The following is a 17,601-nucleotide window of genomic DNA, read 5'->3' as shown; positions in this document are numbered from 1 at the left end:
TTGCAGTGAAATTGACAAATAAGAGCAAAAAACGTCATCAAGGGGGGTCAAGGGACAACCAATAGTTTTTCGTACGCCTTTTTAAATATATGGATGGACCGCATACCTTCGAGAATACCCGGGAATGTATTTTGTCCCTATAACATAAATGAATACAGCTTGTAACATCTCAACAACTAAAACCAAAACCCTGGTAAAATACGACATTGAGTAAAATGTAAAGAAAAAAATAATTGTACTCGGATACTGTCACTTACTTGATTTATAGGGAGACAGAACTCGAAAAAAAAACAAACAAACCATAATCATCGGTACCCAATGATGCAGTATTTCCCTGCCAAGAGACACTGCACTTTCACTATTAACAGCTACACACTTAAATCCCACTAAGACCATCTCATTGAAAAAAAAAAAAACCCTGTTATAATAAGTAATACACCAAGAATTCTGTTTCTTTTGCTGTCGGTAAATGTATTCTTGTTTTTCTAAAGGAGCCCATCTTCCTTGAGTCATTAGATGTTTCTCTCTCTCACTTTCTCTCTCTCCCTCCCTCCCTTCTCTCTCTCTCATTCCGGCTCAAACTGCATTATCAACTTCCGCCCTGCTGGCTGGCCTGCATACAAAACCTCCCAACCATTTCAATGTCCTATAAATTCTGCATTTTCATTCCCATTCAAAAATTATGCTAACGACCAAATGTTCTCTTCTTGTACTGACTTGTTTGTACTCGGTTCTGACATTTTGCAGCTCTCTCTTTCGCTTCCGATGAACTGAATCTTCCCGCCTGTTTAGTCACATGTTGCCTCTCACGTCACTGTCCTGATTTGACTAACTGACCAAGCATCACGCTGTACACACTAAATGAAACACACACAGAACAAACACAACACTGAGAGATGTGATGAACAAATGGCTTTCGTTTGAGTCTGATACAACAGCTGAAGAAGTTTCTATTTTGAAAGTGGTGACTCTAGTGTTTAGAGTTGACTAATGTGCTGCTCTACATGAACTCTGAGGTTTGGTCTTTCGGGTCAGATTGAAAAGGAAACTGTGACTCTACAGCTGTTTCAGAGACATGATCATCTCAGATTATCGCATACATATGAGTTTACTTAAGTCACCGATCAGTGGGATCACTGTTATTCACTGAGCACACACTCAAAAGTTAAACCAAAGGAGTGAATGAGCACTTTAGGTGTTTTGTAGCCTTTTATTTCTTCAAGAAGCTTGGTTTATGTCATCTTCAAGATGAATCGGTCACAGTCACATAATTCTCATTCTCACTTTGGCTTAATCTATGATGGATTGAGACAGAGAGCAGCTGAGGCCAACAGTAAGTGGGCGGGCTGGGGGTGAATCAGCAGCTAAATTTGTATTTGCTCTCTTTCACACACACGCACAATTCCCGCTCTTTTTCTGCATGTATATACTGACACATTTTTATGCTCACTTAATTAATTCACACTTACACATAATCACAAACATTCAAGACTTGACCACATTTAAAACGTGTATTGTTTATGCAAATTGTTACGTAAAATAAACTTTTTTTTTCTTTAACTTAATCTCATCTTTGAGATGCAACCACAAAAAGGTGTCTCTCAGACCCTTCAGTAAATGCAATTACTGTAAAAGCAGTGGTATGCAAAGGGAGGCAGACCAGTTCCAACCGACACGACTTCCTCCATAATTTCCTGCCAATGTTTTAGTGGTTTTTGAGAGGACTATTTGGAAGACTCTGATGGCTAACCACACACTTCCATGGCATTTTATTCACAGTACTCTTGTCAGATGACCTCATAACTTCATAAAACTACAGTTTACCCAAAAATAAACAATCTGTCCCTCATTTCATTCCAAACATTTTTCTTCTTCTATGAAACACAAAAGAAAGTCATAAAGGTTTTTGAGAATAAGAGGGTAAGTGAATCATGAGACTTTTCATTTATCCCTTTAACAATACAAAACAAGTGATTTACTTCTAATGGCTTCAGAATATGAGATGTTTATGGGTTAGTTGGAAAGCTGTAAATTTGTGTGCCTTATGATAAAGATTTATCTAAAAAAATAAAATAAAAAAAAATAGTAGTCCTTCAGCTTACCATAGTCTATTCCTGATGTCAGACTCAAGGGAAATGTAGGGTAGGACAGAGTTACAAGTTTGTCTTGCTTTCAAGATGACGTGAAGTGCTATGTGGTCAACAGTGCTGGGGATTTCCACAGTATTTAAGAGAAACAACCTAACACCCTAAAAAAAAAAAAAAAAAAAAACAGATCGAAATTGATCTTAGACTTCCTAAATTGTTGAGAGAGTTCTGAATGAATTTCATCATCAAGGTTTTTACATAAGCCAATGTCGAAACACACTTCCACCCAACCACATAATTCAGTAACCCTAAAAAGAATAATACAGACCAAAGAAAAAAATTAAAAGATGACAAGTCAAAAATATTTTTTCTACACAGCTATTTATTTAGGATTTTAACAAGCTCTTTTAAACAGATTATTAATAATATTCATATTTTTAAGTGCAGTTTTGTGAAATTCAGTTGGTTGGCTAAAAACATCACATTTGCAATTTAAAATCATATGAAAATATTATTTTCCTGTTCTTTGAATTAGGCAAAAGGTGTATTCATCAATGTTAATGCAAGTTATAGACAGCACTGAGTGGGAGGTCTGTTACAGAACATGGAAATACAATCTTCTAGTCTGTTCCTATATTGTTTAGTTAGTTTTAAAACCAGATTTAAATTTAGTTGTGTCATTGAGTGGTAGTATTATAATGTTACTAATGTTGGCACAGCTGTTGTCGATGTCTTCAAATGCATAAAAGAAACTGTCAGACACATCCCACTGTAATAATGAAATAAATGGCACACCCTGTGGCAAAGGGAGGTCTAACAGCTGAAGAATAACAGAGGAAATGACTTAATACAGTCATGTGTTCTACGTCATAACACTATGATGCCAAGCATTGTGTGCTTTGTAGCTTTAATCCAAAAGGCTCCAAAGTGTTAGTGGTGAATCTTATCTTCACACCCTAACATTCTGCATTAGACTGAAATGAATCGCTATTTGCCATGGTGGTAAAACCTCTGCCCTGACTGGCTGTGAGAAAGGTAGGTGTGGCGAGGGGTTGGTTGAGATGAGCTTTGAAACGTAGCCTGTACAACAAAAGGAGAAAAAAACAATGTCAATTTCCTTATACAGATCTTAATCAGATACTACATCAGGGTGTCTACAGATATGAACAAGTCAAATTTAAGACTTTTAAAGACCTTTTTAATACCGCCTGATGTGAAATTTAAGACCAAACCTCTGATGGAAATCACACATTTGTTGACGTACGTATAATGTAATATTTAATTTGTTAAATATATATATATATATATATATATATATATATATATATATATATATATATATATATATATATATATATATATATATAAATAAATAATGCTGTCAGAAATTATATATATCCCATACAAAATAACCCCACAAAAGCACCGCATCACCAAGATTTCTGGTGGTTTAAAATTTATTCTGAAGCAATATTTAATCTGTGTTCTATTAGCTTTTACATTTATCTGCATATTTTGATATTAACCTCAGGATGTTTTTTACCTTCATAAAGGCCATTTTTAAACCTTATTAAATTTATGCATCATATTTCATGTCAAATCCTTACAGTTAATCAATAGATTCAATTTACACCAAGGCTCTATACCAAACAAATGAAATAATTTACAGTGCACAATTACAACTGCAATAAAGTGATGTTATGAGATTAAGGTTTTAAATACAATTTTGAATATACAAATAACAAATGTTGGGGGGAAAAATACATACTTTTAAACATACAAAACGCATCAGAAGGTGGCGGTAAGTCACTTAATGAGTGAGTCATTCAACTAACTGATTTGTTCAAAACACTGAATCATTCAGAAACAAAACTTCTGTGCTTTGAGATTGCGCAATACTTCTGCTGTGATCTTTGTTTGGAAGTTGGAATTAATTTAGTTGGCGAAACGGAACAAAACATTCAACATTGTGTCTAAAATGTAAGTATCTTAATTACTCGACTACTTCACTACTTGTTTATTTAACTAAAATCAAATGTAACATTTGCAATCGTGAGAAAACGGTCACTGGGTCTGTCAGACTGGAGAAATTTTTTGCAGTAATGTGACCAAAAATATTTAAGAGCCATCGAATCTGAATAAGGCATTTTAAGGACCCATGGCCACCCTGTAAATTATTGTTCCACAATTATTTTTTTTTACATAAAATGTTACACTTTTTTAAAAAAAAATTCTGGCCAGAGATCTGATGTGTATCAAATACTATATATACACAAACAAACACACACACACACATTACCATTCAAAAGTTTGGGGTTGGTAATATTTAAAAAAAAATAATAATAATTTGAAAGAAGTCTCTCATGCTCACCAAAGCTGCATTTATTTGATCAAAAATACAGTAATGCTGTGAAATATTATAACATGAAAAATTACTTTTTTCTACTTTAATATATTTGAAAATGTAATTTATTCTTGTGATGGCAAAGCTGAATTTTTAGCAGCCATTACAGCCAAACAGTTGTGCTGCTTAGTATTTTTGTAGAAACTGTGATATTATATAACATACATACGTTATGCATTATGTAATATAATCACAAATGTTTCCGGGATTCTTTAATGAATATAAAATTCAAAAAATAACAGCATTTATTTAATAAGGAAATGTACATACATGCTATAAATAAAACGGTATACTTGGTTTGGACAGAACTCACCGCATGTGCTTGTTGTGAGGGCGTTCCATGCGTGAATGCGCCCGGGGAAGTTGGCCTTGGTGGATGAACATATGACAAGCCAGACTGTCCAAAGAAAAAAAGCAAGACATCAATGCCCAAAACATAACAATTAATCCTACTACTTAGGAAGACTAAGTTAATGTAGATTTCATTAATTGGCTTGGCTCTGACCTTGCCAGAAGAGATCTGGACAGCAATAGAAGCAGTAGGCAGCAAACCTGCAGCGCTGACATGCAGAGCCTGTGGATGCATGGGCCTCAATGGACTCTGAAAACACAAATATGAGTATATCAGACATAGGGATCCAGTGACACTCTGCACTCAGCTGTCCTTCCTTTGCTCCCAGTTTATCAGTTTACATCCTGACCAGCCCTACTTACTGAGTCTGTGAAGCCCGACTGCTGGTTAGCATGTTCCAACTGTTTCTGCAGGGGAATCCCAGCGCTGGGGATATAACCTGGAATGAAAGTAGTAATACAGAAGGACTGTGAAGGTGTCTGCCAAAAAGACAATGGAGAAAACATTTATGGTGGACAGGCCTTGTTAAAAACCTTACTGAGCTGCCTTGCTGTCTACTGTCTACATACACTACAGTTCAAATTATTGGGTTCAGTAAGATTTTTATTTTTATTTATTTTTTATGGAAATTTATACTTCTATTCAGCAAGGATGCATTTTATTAATTAAAATTGACAGCAAAAACATGCATAATGTTACAAAAGTTTTCTATTGCAAATAAATGTTCTTTTGAACATTTTAAACGTTTTTCGCAATAAACAGGTTTTGTTATTTTAATAACACAAATCATTGTCTTTAAATTATGTCAATTTGATCATGAAATACAAACAATACAAGTGTTTTTCTGCTCTTTAATGTGGTGTGAGATCACTAAATTCAGTTCAAGAGGCACGTGAATCAATCTTCTATTTTTCTATTGGTTCCAACACGAGATAAACGTGAATGAAAATCCGAAGACATGTTGAAAAAAAAAAAAAAAAAAAAAAGTAACTTAAACGTCTCATGAAGGCTGGAAGTGCGATCCGTTGCAGTCTATATGAAGCACAGACTTTTTTTAGAACCACAGAAAGATAGACGTTTCACTGAAAATCGAAACAGCCTAGGATAAAGTCATTATGTACATTAACCAAAATTTGGGACAAATATAATGCAATTTAAAGAGCAGGTCAGATGGGTTTTTGAAAAATCTCTCTTTTGCAGTTTATAACGCAGCTATCCTTAAATGAAAACAATCTGCAAAGTTGTTAATCAAAAAAGTGCATGATAAATAAAGATATTGTCTCTCAAAAGAGAGAGTCGGTTCTGAATCGCCGTAACGAGTCGTTATATGTTTCGACTCTTTTGCCTGTTACGGTCACGTCACTGGTAACACATTTGCATAATCCCCGCCTGCCCGCGGAATACGAACAGAGTCTGATCTGCCCACAAACACTTTTGCTATTAGTGCGTTTACATCATGTTGAGAAGACGCGGTGTTCAAGAATACCACAGAAATACAATTCGAGCCTTTTGTTGTGTGCTTGTCATTTTATCAAGAACTGCTTCTCTAATCTGGGCTTTTATCTTCGTTGGCTTCTAATCTTCTTAATTTGGACTAACAAGCTCTCTGAACCACGACCTGTAAGTAGTACGATTGATACGTATAGGTGTACATTTTCAATTGAGTGCTCAAAATATAATTTTTTTTTGCCAATATGTGATGTATACCTAGTGCAGCTTTAGGTTTACAGGTAAAGCACGATATTACTGTCTTACTGAAGTAGTTCTAAAAATTCGCAGTGAACCTACGAATATGTCGATTATTGTAGACTGACGTTGTTCTAATTACTTTGTTTAATAATAAAGAATGTAGTGTAGCACACAGACTTTATAATAATTGTGAAACTGCTGTTTATTGTGCTGCACTGGCAGTTACAGGGTTAATGAAGGAGAGATGAGTGATTTCGGCTGGTGCTCCTGTGATACAACTGTTCTGCGTTCTGATTAAAAGTTAAGACCAAGCGTCTTTTGTCTGTCGTTCTTCAAACATTACAGTAGACATATTTTGGTTTACAAATTGTATTGTTTCATCAGTTAGTCACGTTAGGACTCGGCTAACGTATCCACCTAGTGTTCACAGTTTAGCAGCTAAACTTTAGCTGTGGGCACGATTCGCTTGCATAAGTGTTTTTGTATTTTATGTCATTATAAGAACGGATTGATTATATTATTGTTTTATGTAAAGGTGCTTTATCAATGGTAGCGCTGGCTAACTGGCTCAAGGACTCATCTCTGTGCCAATCACAACAGGTTTGGCCAGCTGACCAATCAGAGCAGAGTAGGCTTGAGGAAGGGAGGGGCTTGCTCCGAACTTGCTTGAAACTAATCATTTCCTAATCATTGGCAAATGACTCTAATATTAAATGTATATTCTGAGAAAATTACAATGTTTTCTGACCTTAGATGGATTTAAACCTGATGTAGGGGACTCCAATACAATATTGGGACACTTTAAAATACCATCTGACCTGCTCTTTAATGGAAAAGCAGCAGGATTTTGAACAGCACCCAGAGTCGCAGTTGAGATCTGTGGACAGTCGGCGGTGGCGTACACTCATTCAAAACAATGTGTTCGAATTTTAAAAACGTGGTGTGGTGTGGCGCTTCTCGTCCAGTGTGTGACCTGATTAAGGCTGTATTAGCCTCTTGTTTCAAAGGTGCAATTGTCAAAGATGACTTTTAGAAGAAGACATCGTAAACTATGCTGGTAGTTTGTTTTTTCCCTGACGAGGGTAGGGGAGAGGGCCTAGGTTCAAGAGTCACGGTTCACTACTGACACAGACATGTTACACACACCTGGCTGAGAGGTGAAGTGACTGTGGACCGCATAACCCTGCTGTTGATGGGGCAAGTACTGCATGGTCTGGAATGCTGATGCACCTGGAAATGGAAAAAAATAACATCACAATGTACATCACCAATGTACACCCTGTTTAAGAACACAACAAGAAAATGAACACAAGATCCTTTTGAGTCTTACAAGCAAATAATAACATATATCCACATCTAATCATAAGAACTGAGGGAAAATACAAACAGGGTACCTCTAAGTTGTGAACCACTGGCATAATTGGCTGGCACCGGCTGACTGGAGGCAAAAGGTGATGTATGCTGTGACTGGGTGACTCCATACGGGCTATGACTCGCCTGGGCTCCAGAGTACTGGCCATGCTCTGTTCCACCTGCACTGAATCCTGGCTGAGACTGGAAATGACGCGTCTGAGAAGGTGGCAAGCAACCAATAATTTTTTTTAATGAACACAAGCACACACAACACACACACAAAAAAAATCCAATCTGTGAGTGGTAGCTGAACTGGGTGTCTCTCATTATAAATTTTTTTTTTTTGGTTTTGTTTGTTTCAGGTACAAACAGATTGATTTACATTAAAATATCACACTCACAGGAATGACTGGAGACTGGAAGAGCTGTTTACTGCGTTCCCCAAGAAGAGCACCTGGACGCCCATGACTAGCCTGACCTGCTTTGTGAAAACAAGTGGTGGAGCAAAATGAAGTCATTATTGAAGGGCAATTCTAGTAGAGTCTAAATGACATTTATAGCTTTAAACTTCCTTGACAGATCATTAAAAATGCCAAAAAGTGATCACCTTGCATGCTGAGAAGGTGCGGTCCACTGTGGATGGCCATGTTTGGCTGGTATGTTGCTGAAGTCAGAGTTGTCATGTCACTGTAAACATATTAAACATAATAAACTGATTAGCAAACATGTCATTTTCAAAATCTGACAGCTTTGGATAATTTTTCCCCCATTTTTGGGTGAATTTGTAGTATTTAATTTTGGAATCTTTTGGAATATTACATATGTCTTTTCTGTGCATCACTGCTGAATAAAATAATTTAAAGTAAAAAAAAACTTGAACAGTGGTGTGTGTGTGTGTATATATACACACACACACACACACACACACACACACATACATACATATACACACACATACATACAGTGGTGTGAAAAAGTGTTGGCCCCCTTCCTTTTTTTTTTTTTTGCATGTTTGTCACACTTTAATGTTTCAGATCATCAAACAAATTTAAATATTAGTCAAAGATAACACAAGTGAACACAACATGCAGTTTTTAAATGAAGGTTTTTATTATTAAGGGAAAACAAAATCCCAAACTATATGGCCCTGTGTGACAAAGTGTTTGCCCCTAAACCTAATAACTGGTTGGGGCCACCCTTAGCAGCAACAACTGGAATCAAGCGTTTGCGATAACTTGCAATGAGTCTGTTACAGCGCTGTGGAGGAATTTTGGTCCACTCATCTATGCAGAATTGTTGTAATTCAGCCACATTGGAGGGTTTGAGAGCATGAACCGCCTTTTTAAGGTCATGCCACAGCATCTCAATAGGATTCAGATCAGGACTTTGACTAGGCCACTCCAGAGTCTTCATTTTGTTTTCTTCAGCCATTCAGAGGTGAAGTTGCTGGTGTGTTTTGGATCATTGTCCTGCTGCAGAACCCAAGTTTTCTTCAGCCTGAGGTCACGAACAGATGGCCGGACATTCTCCTTCAGGATTTTTTGGTAAACAGCAGAATTCATGGTTCCATTTATCACAGCAAGTCTTTCAGGTCCTGAAGCAGCAAAACATCCCCAGACCATCACACTACCACCACCATATTTTACTGGTGGTATGATTTTCTTTTTCTGAAATGCGGTGTTACTTTTATCTTTCGTCTCGTCAGTCCACAGAGTTTTTTCCCCAAAATGATGGAGTCCACAGAACAAAAGTCTGGGGACCATTAAGATGAGGCAAAACTGAGGCCAGCCTTTAGTTCTTTTTGGCATGGTTTTTGTTGGAACTGGGGACCATTTTGTGTCTCTTTCTTATGGGGAGTCATGAACATTGACCTTAACTGAGGCAAGTGAGGCCTGCAGTTCTTTGCTGGTGCTGTGGGGTCTTTTGACCTAATTTTGCTGTGTCGGTCAGCCGGTCACTCCTGGGAAGGTTTTCCACTGTTCCATGTTTTTGCCATTTGTGAATAATGGCTCTCACTGTGGTTCGCTGGAGTCCCAAAGCTTTAGAAATGGCTTTATAACCTTTTCCAGACGGATAGATCTCAATTACTTACTTTCTCATTTGTTTCTGAATTTCTTTGGATCTCGGCATGATGTCTAGCTTTTGGGGATCTTTTGGTGTACTTCACTTTGTCAGGCAGGTCCTATTTAAGAGATTTCTTGATTGTGAACAGGTGTGGCAGTAATCAGACCTGGGTGTGGCTAGAGAAATTTAACTCACACAGGGCCATGTAGTTTTGGATTTTGTTTTCCCTTGATAATAAAAACCTTCATTTAAAAACTGCATGTTGTGTTTACTTGTGTTATCTTTGACTAATATTTAAATTTGTTTGATGATCTGAAATATTAAAGTGTGACAAACATGCAAAAAACTAAGACTTCAAGAAGGGGGCCAACACTTTTTATGTATGTATATATATATATACACCATATATGTATATGTGTCTGTGTGTTGCTTTAAGAGAGCAACCAAACGTGTTCATTCTTTTATAAAGTGAAAGTCATGTGTGAAGGATCTAAGGATTCTTGGTTGCAAAATGTGTCTGTGTGTTGCTTTAAGAGAGCAACCAAACGTGTTCATTCTTTTATATTCATTTATAATCATTTTAAACATTTATATACTAATTATTTTGATTCATTCACTGATCAAATTATTATTACATTTTATATTATTTTTCCATTGTTGTTTATTTTTATGATTGTGGTGTTTTGAAGGGATATTTGTCTTCTCGAGTAAGAGATAAGAGAATGTCCCCATTTTAAAGGTTTTAACACCACAAGATAATGTTGTAAAGCAGTTATTTTCCATTGCTATCCTTTGTGGTATAATAACACTAGTTGGATTAGCGCGGGTCATACAAAGTCTGAACACTGAAACATATGCAACTAAGATTTTTGTTTTGTCCTCATACTGTATTTTTTTGTCATCAGAGTGGCAGCTGTTTACCCCTGTTACTAAGTAACGACTATGTAGAAGACGGCAAAATGAATGGATGCCTGCTCGTTTCATTTTTTTATACTTCGGATTTTGAAAATTCTGATTCCTTTCCAAAGAACCCACACAGAACATGCGTCTATTTGTCAGGATTGTAATGCAAAGGTTCAAAAGAAAGCGGTATCAATTTCTGCTGCAGCACGTCAGTCATGCTTTTCAGGAAAACGAGTGAGTAAATGCATAAATACACAGTTTGACCGATTCATACGTCATTAATAGTGGTTCACTTCCGTGATTTAGTAAGATTGTGTTCACAATCACATCAGAAGCAAACCGTACCCCAGACCACGCTTTTTAGGAAAACAGCATTCACATTGTCCAAACGAACCAAACTCTGATGTCAAATGAACCCGGGTGCACACCAAAAGTGTTAGTGTGAAAGCATCCTTTTTGAGTATCAGACAAAATTTTGGCGGAACAATAAGGCAGACATCTCAAGACTGTGGTTATTGAATATGCAACATATAGTTAATTTTGGCGGAACAATAAGGCAGACATCTCAAGACTGTGGTTATTGAATATGCAACATATAGTTAAAATGGAATGCTCTTTAGCTAGATTTAATAAAGCTAAACTAAGACCAGTACAGGCCACGCAAAGATTATTAAAATCCACCTGAACAACACATCCAATAACCTTATTATTAACTGTGTTATGTTATAATCAAAACTAAGGCTGCATTTACACTGCAGGTCTTGATGCCCAAATCCGATTTTCTGACTATATCCGATTTTTTTGACGACCCGCTTACATCATCTTTAAAAAATGACCCGTATCCAATTTTTGCATTTACACTATACACTGCTGAAACTACCAAACGTAGACGTTCTGACCCGGGAAAAGGAAGTAAAACAGCACGAAATACAATGGATGCAGATGCAAATAAAATTATACAGTGTTTTGCTTTCCACAATATTTTGAAAAGTCAACAAAAAAAATCAGCAAAACATTGGTCTCGTACGGCGGAGAAAAAAAGCGCTTAAAACCGTGCCTCCCCACACGGATTTATTTCTGTAACCCTGCATTTTTGCCTGCACTGTCTCTTCGCCCCGAAGACTTAAAAGACATGAAACCTCCGCACTGCTCCACTGTGTGTATCCTTCGTCCTCTATCACGCCTATAATAAGTCATGTGATCTCAGTTGGTGGTGTCCACCTGAGTTGACGTCACTTTTTTAATGACGTACGACTCGCATTTACTGGGGAATATCCGATTTGTCTGCTTACATGGCACACGCAAATGCACGTATCCGATTCATATCCGATTTATTACCACATATGAATGAGGCCTGAATCCGATCTGAGAAAAATGGAATCCATGCGTTTTTTCCTGCTTACACGTTCACCGGTCATATCCGATCTGTGCCACATGAGAGGAAAAAAATCGGAATTTACTCACACTAACTGTATTTGTAACTGTGTTATGTTATTATTATGTTTCTGCACCTGAATACTACTGTTACTGACTGTATTTGTAACTGTGTTATGTTGTATTCATCGATGCTTGTAATTTATGTAATTTTCTTGTTTTGTTACTGAGTTTTATTAGTTAAGCTAGTAGTTTTTGCTGTGGTATAGAAGTACTTAAAGTACGCTTTTAGTAATAAATGAAATGCAAACTTGTTTTTTTTTTTTTTCCTGATCCGTAAAACGATCCAAACCGTGAGTTTTGTGATCTGTTGCACCACTAGTAAAATCTATTTGTGACCGGTTTATTAGGTAGTAAGATATATCTCCATAGAACTGTGAAGAACTTATATCTAGGGTATTATTATGTCATGTAGATATTCATATTACTTGAAGGCAGCGCTGACAGCATTTGTTTCTTATTTCTGTTTTGTTCTGGTTTATTTTTGTGCTGTTGTTTTAAAAATCTAATAAAAAGAAGAAGAAGAAGAAGAAAAAAAAAAAAAAAAAAAAAAGAGTAGGTTCTGGGTACCAGACAACTGTGCTTACTAGATGCTCGGATCCCAGACAAACTGGATACCATCTGGTGTCTGGGGATGGATATACTTATGGTGTGGAGACTTAATTTTTCCATTCGACATCTGACTTTGCCAGATTTCTTTTCTGTACCTCTGTTCTTTCCGACGTCTTTTCTCCTCCTCATGTAGGACTTTCTTCAGCTGCAGAAAAAGCTGGTGCTTCTCCTCTTGAAGACCCTGCAGCTTCACTCCCATCTTCATAATCTAATGAAAGAGAAAGAGAGAAATAAAGAGCTGGTCAGGAGTCCTGAGGCACAATTCCTACATCACTTGTAAATAATCCAAGTATTAGAATGCAGCAATTATACAGATGCACCTGCTCTTTTGTTTCCTCTAAGGACATTCTCTCCTCCATCTCTTTCTTCCTCTTCCTCTCTTCTTCTTCTTTTAGTTTCTGCTCCATCATTTTGTCGACCTCTTCCTCCTCTGAGACAAACAATTGATCACAAAGTGCACATGATCAACAACCGTATAATTCAAACAAAGCACCGGAGAGCAACATGAACATGGAAATTATTTTAGTTCATTTAGTAAAAATAATATACAGGGGATTCCTGGACTCACCTTGCCTCTTCCGCTCCCTCTCTCTCATAATGTGCTTATGCAAGGCACGTGCCATGGCATTAGACAGTTTGGGCCTCTCCAGAAGAGCCGGCATGATGGTAGGGATTGGTGGTGCCAGCTGTAGTCGAGATGTTAGGAAAATATGTTACAACATAAAGATCAGCATCTGCATGTTTTGTCACTAATGAGTTGAATTCAGATTTTAGTGGCCTTTAACCACAACTAACGTTAGAATAGTCCGAGTGAGAAACAATTTAGGAACTGATAGTCTAGAAATCATTTAACCTTGTTAAATGACAACGTTGAAAAACATAACGGAACCAATAACATTCTTAGTATTGCTGTACAGCACAATTTAGACATTTGAAAGGTTCAGAATGATACATCACAAACACAAACTAAAGCAGCTGTCAAAAAGTTGACAAGCCTTGCTAACGTTGTTTAAACCAACTTACCATATCAATTCTAAAAACCAAAGACTACGAGTTAGAGCAAAATATTATTTAGAAGAAAGAGATGTGGTAATCTGAGAAGCAATACATGGCAGTAAATGAGCAAACTCTGGGTTAACGTTAGCTCTGTGAGGACTTTACAAGCTAGCTGGCTATGCTTGCAGTAACCGGAATGTTTTGACAGTCGATTCAGTTAATCTGTCCAAGAAAAATCATATTTCATACGCATGGTTTAATAAGACAAAGTGATTTCAGTATTTCCTATCCGCAGTAAGTTGCATTAACACCCGACCATTAGGCTAGCAGGCTAACGGCTCAAGTGACAGTTTAGTCAGCTAGCTTGCAAAATCAGCGAACTAAATAGAACTCTTGCAGTGACATTCATGGAATCTTCATGTAACGCACTTTTGTCCGTTTCTGAGATTAAAAGAATGCTGAGCTTGTCTGAAGGCTTTCCTTAAAGAAAAATGAACAAGCGCATCAGTAATTAACCAAAATGAAAACGACAGGAAACCCAGTATGGCGCACTTCCGCTGTGGGCGGACCTTGATGACGGCACGAGTCAGTGAGCATGTTTCGTCAACCCACTGAGCCCAGCTTTCAACTGTTTCAAACGCTTTTCTTCGTTTTTTCCACATATGATGAGTCTTATAACGTATATCGTTTAAATAGTCTCCTATTATCTAAATAAAATGTCTATTAGCTAAATTGAGCATGCGTAAATATAAATATGTGGGAAATAAGCCTGTTTTTAAATTGGAACGCAGAGGTTAAGCGATAAGTAAAACAATATTGACTTATAAATAAAAAAAGCTGTTAAATGTGCTAATATTTGTAAACATTTTCATGTTTTATTTGAACTTTATTTCTATCTTTTGATTTTATTTTTCTGTTTTTACACCCCCGTCCAGTTGTAAATATTGCAAGGCGTATCTTCAGATACTAATTATAATAATTATTATGAAGTTAAACATGCTCATAAAATAAAATACGCTTTAACCCATTGTTGTACCCCAAACCAACTGTCTAAATCATCTGCAAATCATGGGCACTACTGAGGAGGACCACAATGCACAACCCTACTAATTTTCATATGCTTAATTTTTTATGAAATCTATCTATCTATCGATTGATCTATCTGTCTGTCTGTGTGCACAACAGATATTCTTAGATATGTGAGAAAAGCATTAAGTCAAGACCCATTAAAGACTGACAAAAGCAGCTTTTTACATCAGGTTTATAATGATGGCAAGCTTTGATTGGTGATCATGACAATTACACACCAAACAAAACAAAACACACCAATCTATAATACAAACAAGCCAAAAAAAAACAAAAAAAAAGCTCCAACCTAATATTAATGATTATAATACAATTGAAACATAAACAAGCAATCTCCTACAACATCTCAACTGAAAAGAACCAAAAAAAAAAAACAATTTCAACCGATTGAAAAATAATAATTATTGGCAATGGCACACAAACACACTCACACACACATTACATGGTATAGTATTATCAGTGATTTTGGTCTGTGCAAATATGGTTGCTAAAAAACCAAACCAAACCAAACATTAAAGATGGACTGAATAGCAAAGTGACTGCAGGATGCATGTCGGTGCTGAGGGAAAGTGAGAAAAGGTGAAAGGAGAAGTGTAGAACAAGCTTTTACGGATATGATTACCACTAATTTACTTAAACAGACTAGGTCAAAGGTTGTATCTGGTCTGCTTAAAAGCAAAGAGGAACTCTTAAGTAGGAAGGAACAATATGCAGGCAGAAAAGAGAACAAACAATAATTCATAAACAGATTTGGAGGATATGAAAGTGCATTCAACATGTACACTTCATGTGGCCTAACATATTGATCATTTTATTTTAAGGAAGGGTAGTGTTGGGCAAGTAAATTAGTTACATGTCTCTCAAAACGTCCCCATAGACGCTTTCATCACTGTAGGCAATGTAAAGGAAAAAGTCTTCTTCATGGTGCTCCTACGACACAGAAACAGAGACGAAGAGTTTAGAGATCAAAAAGATCAAAAATGACATTTATGAATTCTACTCACATAAACAAACAGGTGCAAAAGGTTCAGTTAGAACAAACATTAAAAAGATGTACCTGGTAAAGAAGCCCCATAGTGGCTGATGTGGGAGGAATGACATTGTTGACAAAGAAGAAGAGGGCATCTTCTGCCCTCAAGTGGATCCTTTTCCGAATGAGGAAGTAGAACTGCCCCACTTCAGAAATAAGCAAAAAAAAAGTCAATACATATCCTTCATGATACTATTAAAGATTACACAATTCTGTATTTTTCAAGTAAATGAACCTGTCAGGTCAGACGGGACAAGATATTTCTTCTTGTCCAGATCTCCTATTCTGGCTTTGGGAGCTTTTTCAACGATCACCTGTGGGAAACAAATCATTGGTGGTAATAATAAACACTTCCATAAATGCGAGAATAACAGCATCGTTCAGTAGTATAATAATGTTATATAATAATGAGTTAGGATGAACGATAGAGAAGTTTAGGGCACATTCCCATTCTAACCAATTTCACAAACTGATATTTGATGGACAACACATAATGCAACTGAAAATGAACCTAGTGTGAGGCCACATGGCAACGTGTTACTGGTAATGGTAATAGCAATTTCATATTCTAGTCATTCTGATCCCAACTGTGTCAAAACAAGGTTCAGTTGAATGATTCGCAGAGACACAAAGCGGTTTACCAGCTCTATATTTATATGATATCTAACACGTATTAAATGTAATTTTATATCATATATCTTTAAAATATCCTTATATCAATAAATATATATTGATTATAATATTACTTGTACTGTAAACGACGCCACAATTCCGAAGAGAGAAGCTAACTTACGCTTACGCTAGTCCTTTCATATTTGAAGGACAGCTTAAAACGACGATGACAATTCATTAATTAACCATATATCTGCATGATTTCACGGTGTTTTTGTTTAAACGAATGACTATTATGACAAGTTTTCCCCTTATATATGAGCGTTGTCACTGTGTAATGCCTCGGTTTATGTTATCTGTAAGAGCGGGGCCCTGAAAAAAACAACTCGTTTGTCTGACTCACAGGCACTCTGTCGGGGTACTTCTTTCTGATTTTCTCCCCCTCGGACCGTCGCTTCTCAAATGGATGTTCTTCTTTGTACATAAACTTCATTTTCGCGGACTGGGAGATCTTAAATATCTCCAAGAATAGCTTCCGTCGACGTTGTTTACAAACTAGCTTAGGTTTTTTTTCTTTGACAACTGCGTCGGAAGGCGGAGGCCGGAGGGATATCCAATAACAAGGCACAAGGGAAGCGGCGCACGTCGCATCACATCAGCTGCGTCATGACGTCTGCAGTAGCCAGGAGGCTTACGTAGCATTACCTGAAAAGCCGGCTAAATTTGACAGTTTAGTCATTAGAAACCACAGACCAGTTTCAAGTTCAATGAGAACACATTTTCACGCAAACTATCTAGTACTTTCACTACTTGCTAACAGGCTGCTCCTCTCCTAAGGGGGCATGGTAGAGGGTTAAGGTAAAACATAGACAAAATGTCAAACGCATGCCATGAGGCAAAGTAAGCCGAGAGAACTTGAATAAAACTTTATCATAGTACCTTACAGAGGTATTCAATATCCAACAGTAATATTTAGTTC

General features: G+C 36.8%; 2 protein-coding genes across 4 annotated transcripts; both read right to left on the bottom strand.

Moving 5' to 3' along the window:
• Nucleotides 1-2,444: 2,444 nt before the first annotated feature.
• On the bottom strand, nt 2,445-14,490 carry LOC109058526 (G protein pathway suppressor 2-like). 3 transcript variants are annotated; one of them, XM_042754378.1, is made up of 12 exons: nt 13,922-14,490; nt 13,467-13,584; nt 13,219-13,328; nt 12,994-13,106; nt 8,493-8,572; nt 8,287-8,366; nt 7,927-8,101; nt 7,679-7,762; nt 5,206-5,282; nt 4,997-5,092; nt 4,805-4,888; nt 2,445-3,167 (listed from the first exon to the last, which is right to left on the bottom strand). In XM_042754378.1, exons 1-12 carry the CDS (start codon nt 13,922-13,924, stop codon nt 3,075-3,077), a joined length of 1,113 nt encoding a protein of 370 aa, XP_042610312.1. In that variant the 5' UTR covers nt 13,925-14,490; the 3' UTR covers nt 2,445-3,074. The 3 variants fall into 3 exon arrangements, with proteins under 3 accessions (XP_042610312.1, XP_042610322.1, XP_042610316.1); XM_042754388.1 differs by having other exon boundaries at nt 2,446-3,167; nt 14,324-14,489; XM_042754382.1 differs by having other exon boundaries at nt 2,446-3,167; nt 8,287-8,363; nt 13,922-14,486.
• A 648-nt stretch (nt 14,491-15,138) lies between these two features.
• On the bottom strand, nt 15,139-17,254 carry LOC109110069 (gamma-aminobutyric acid receptor-associated protein-like). Its single transcript, XM_019123111.2, has 4 exons — nt 17,026-17,254; nt 16,246-16,324; nt 16,038-16,156; nt 15,139-15,910 (listed from the first exon to the last, which is right to left on the bottom strand). The coding sequence occupies exons 1-4, from the start codon at nt 17,113-17,115 to the stop codon at nt 15,830-15,832; spliced, it is 369 nt and encodes a 122-aa protein (XP_018978656.1). The 5' UTR covers nt 17,116-17,254; the 3' UTR covers nt 15,139-15,829.
• Between the last annotated feature and the right edge of the window lie 347 nt (nt 17,255-17,601).

The sequence above is a fragment of the Cyprinus carpio genome, chromosome A5 (genome assembly GCF_018340385.1).
Source record: "Cyprinus carpio isolate SPL01 chromosome A5, ASM1834038v1, whole genome shotgun sequence".
Lineage (NCBI taxonomy): Eukaryota > Metazoa > Chordata > Actinopteri > Cypriniformes > Cyprinidae > Cyprinus > Cyprinus carpio.
Note: the sequence above shows the minus strand (reverse complement) of the source record. Positions and strands in the feature narration are given on the sequence as shown.

What these genes read in the sequence shown, in the direction of transcription:
- LOC109058526 (XM_042754378.1), bottom strand. An exon ending in AGACGTCGGAAAGAACAGAG is followed by an intron (nt 8,573 to 12,993) that starts GTACAGAAAAGA and finishes ATATGTTTACAG; the next exon opens with TGACATGACAACTCTGACTT. An exon ending in CAGTGGTTCACAACTTAGAG is followed by an intron (nt 7,763 to 7,926) that starts GTACCCTGTTTG and finishes TTCCATTTCCAG; the next exon opens with GTGCATCAGCATTCCAGACC.
- LOC109110069 (XM_019123111.2), bottom strand. Translation starts at nt 17,115, where the DNA reads ATGAAGTTTATGTACAAAGAAGAACATCCATTTGAGAAGCGACGGTCC. An exon ending in TGTCCCGTCTGACCTGACAG is followed by an intron (nt 16,157 to 16,245) that starts GTTCATTTACTT and finishes TTATTTCTGAAG; the next exon opens with TGGGGCAGTTCTACTTCCTC. An exon ending in CTATGGGGCTTCTTTACCAG is followed by an intron (nt 15,911 to 16,037) that starts GTACATCTTTTT and finishes TCTGTGTCGTAG; the next exon opens with GAGCACCATGAAGAAGACTT.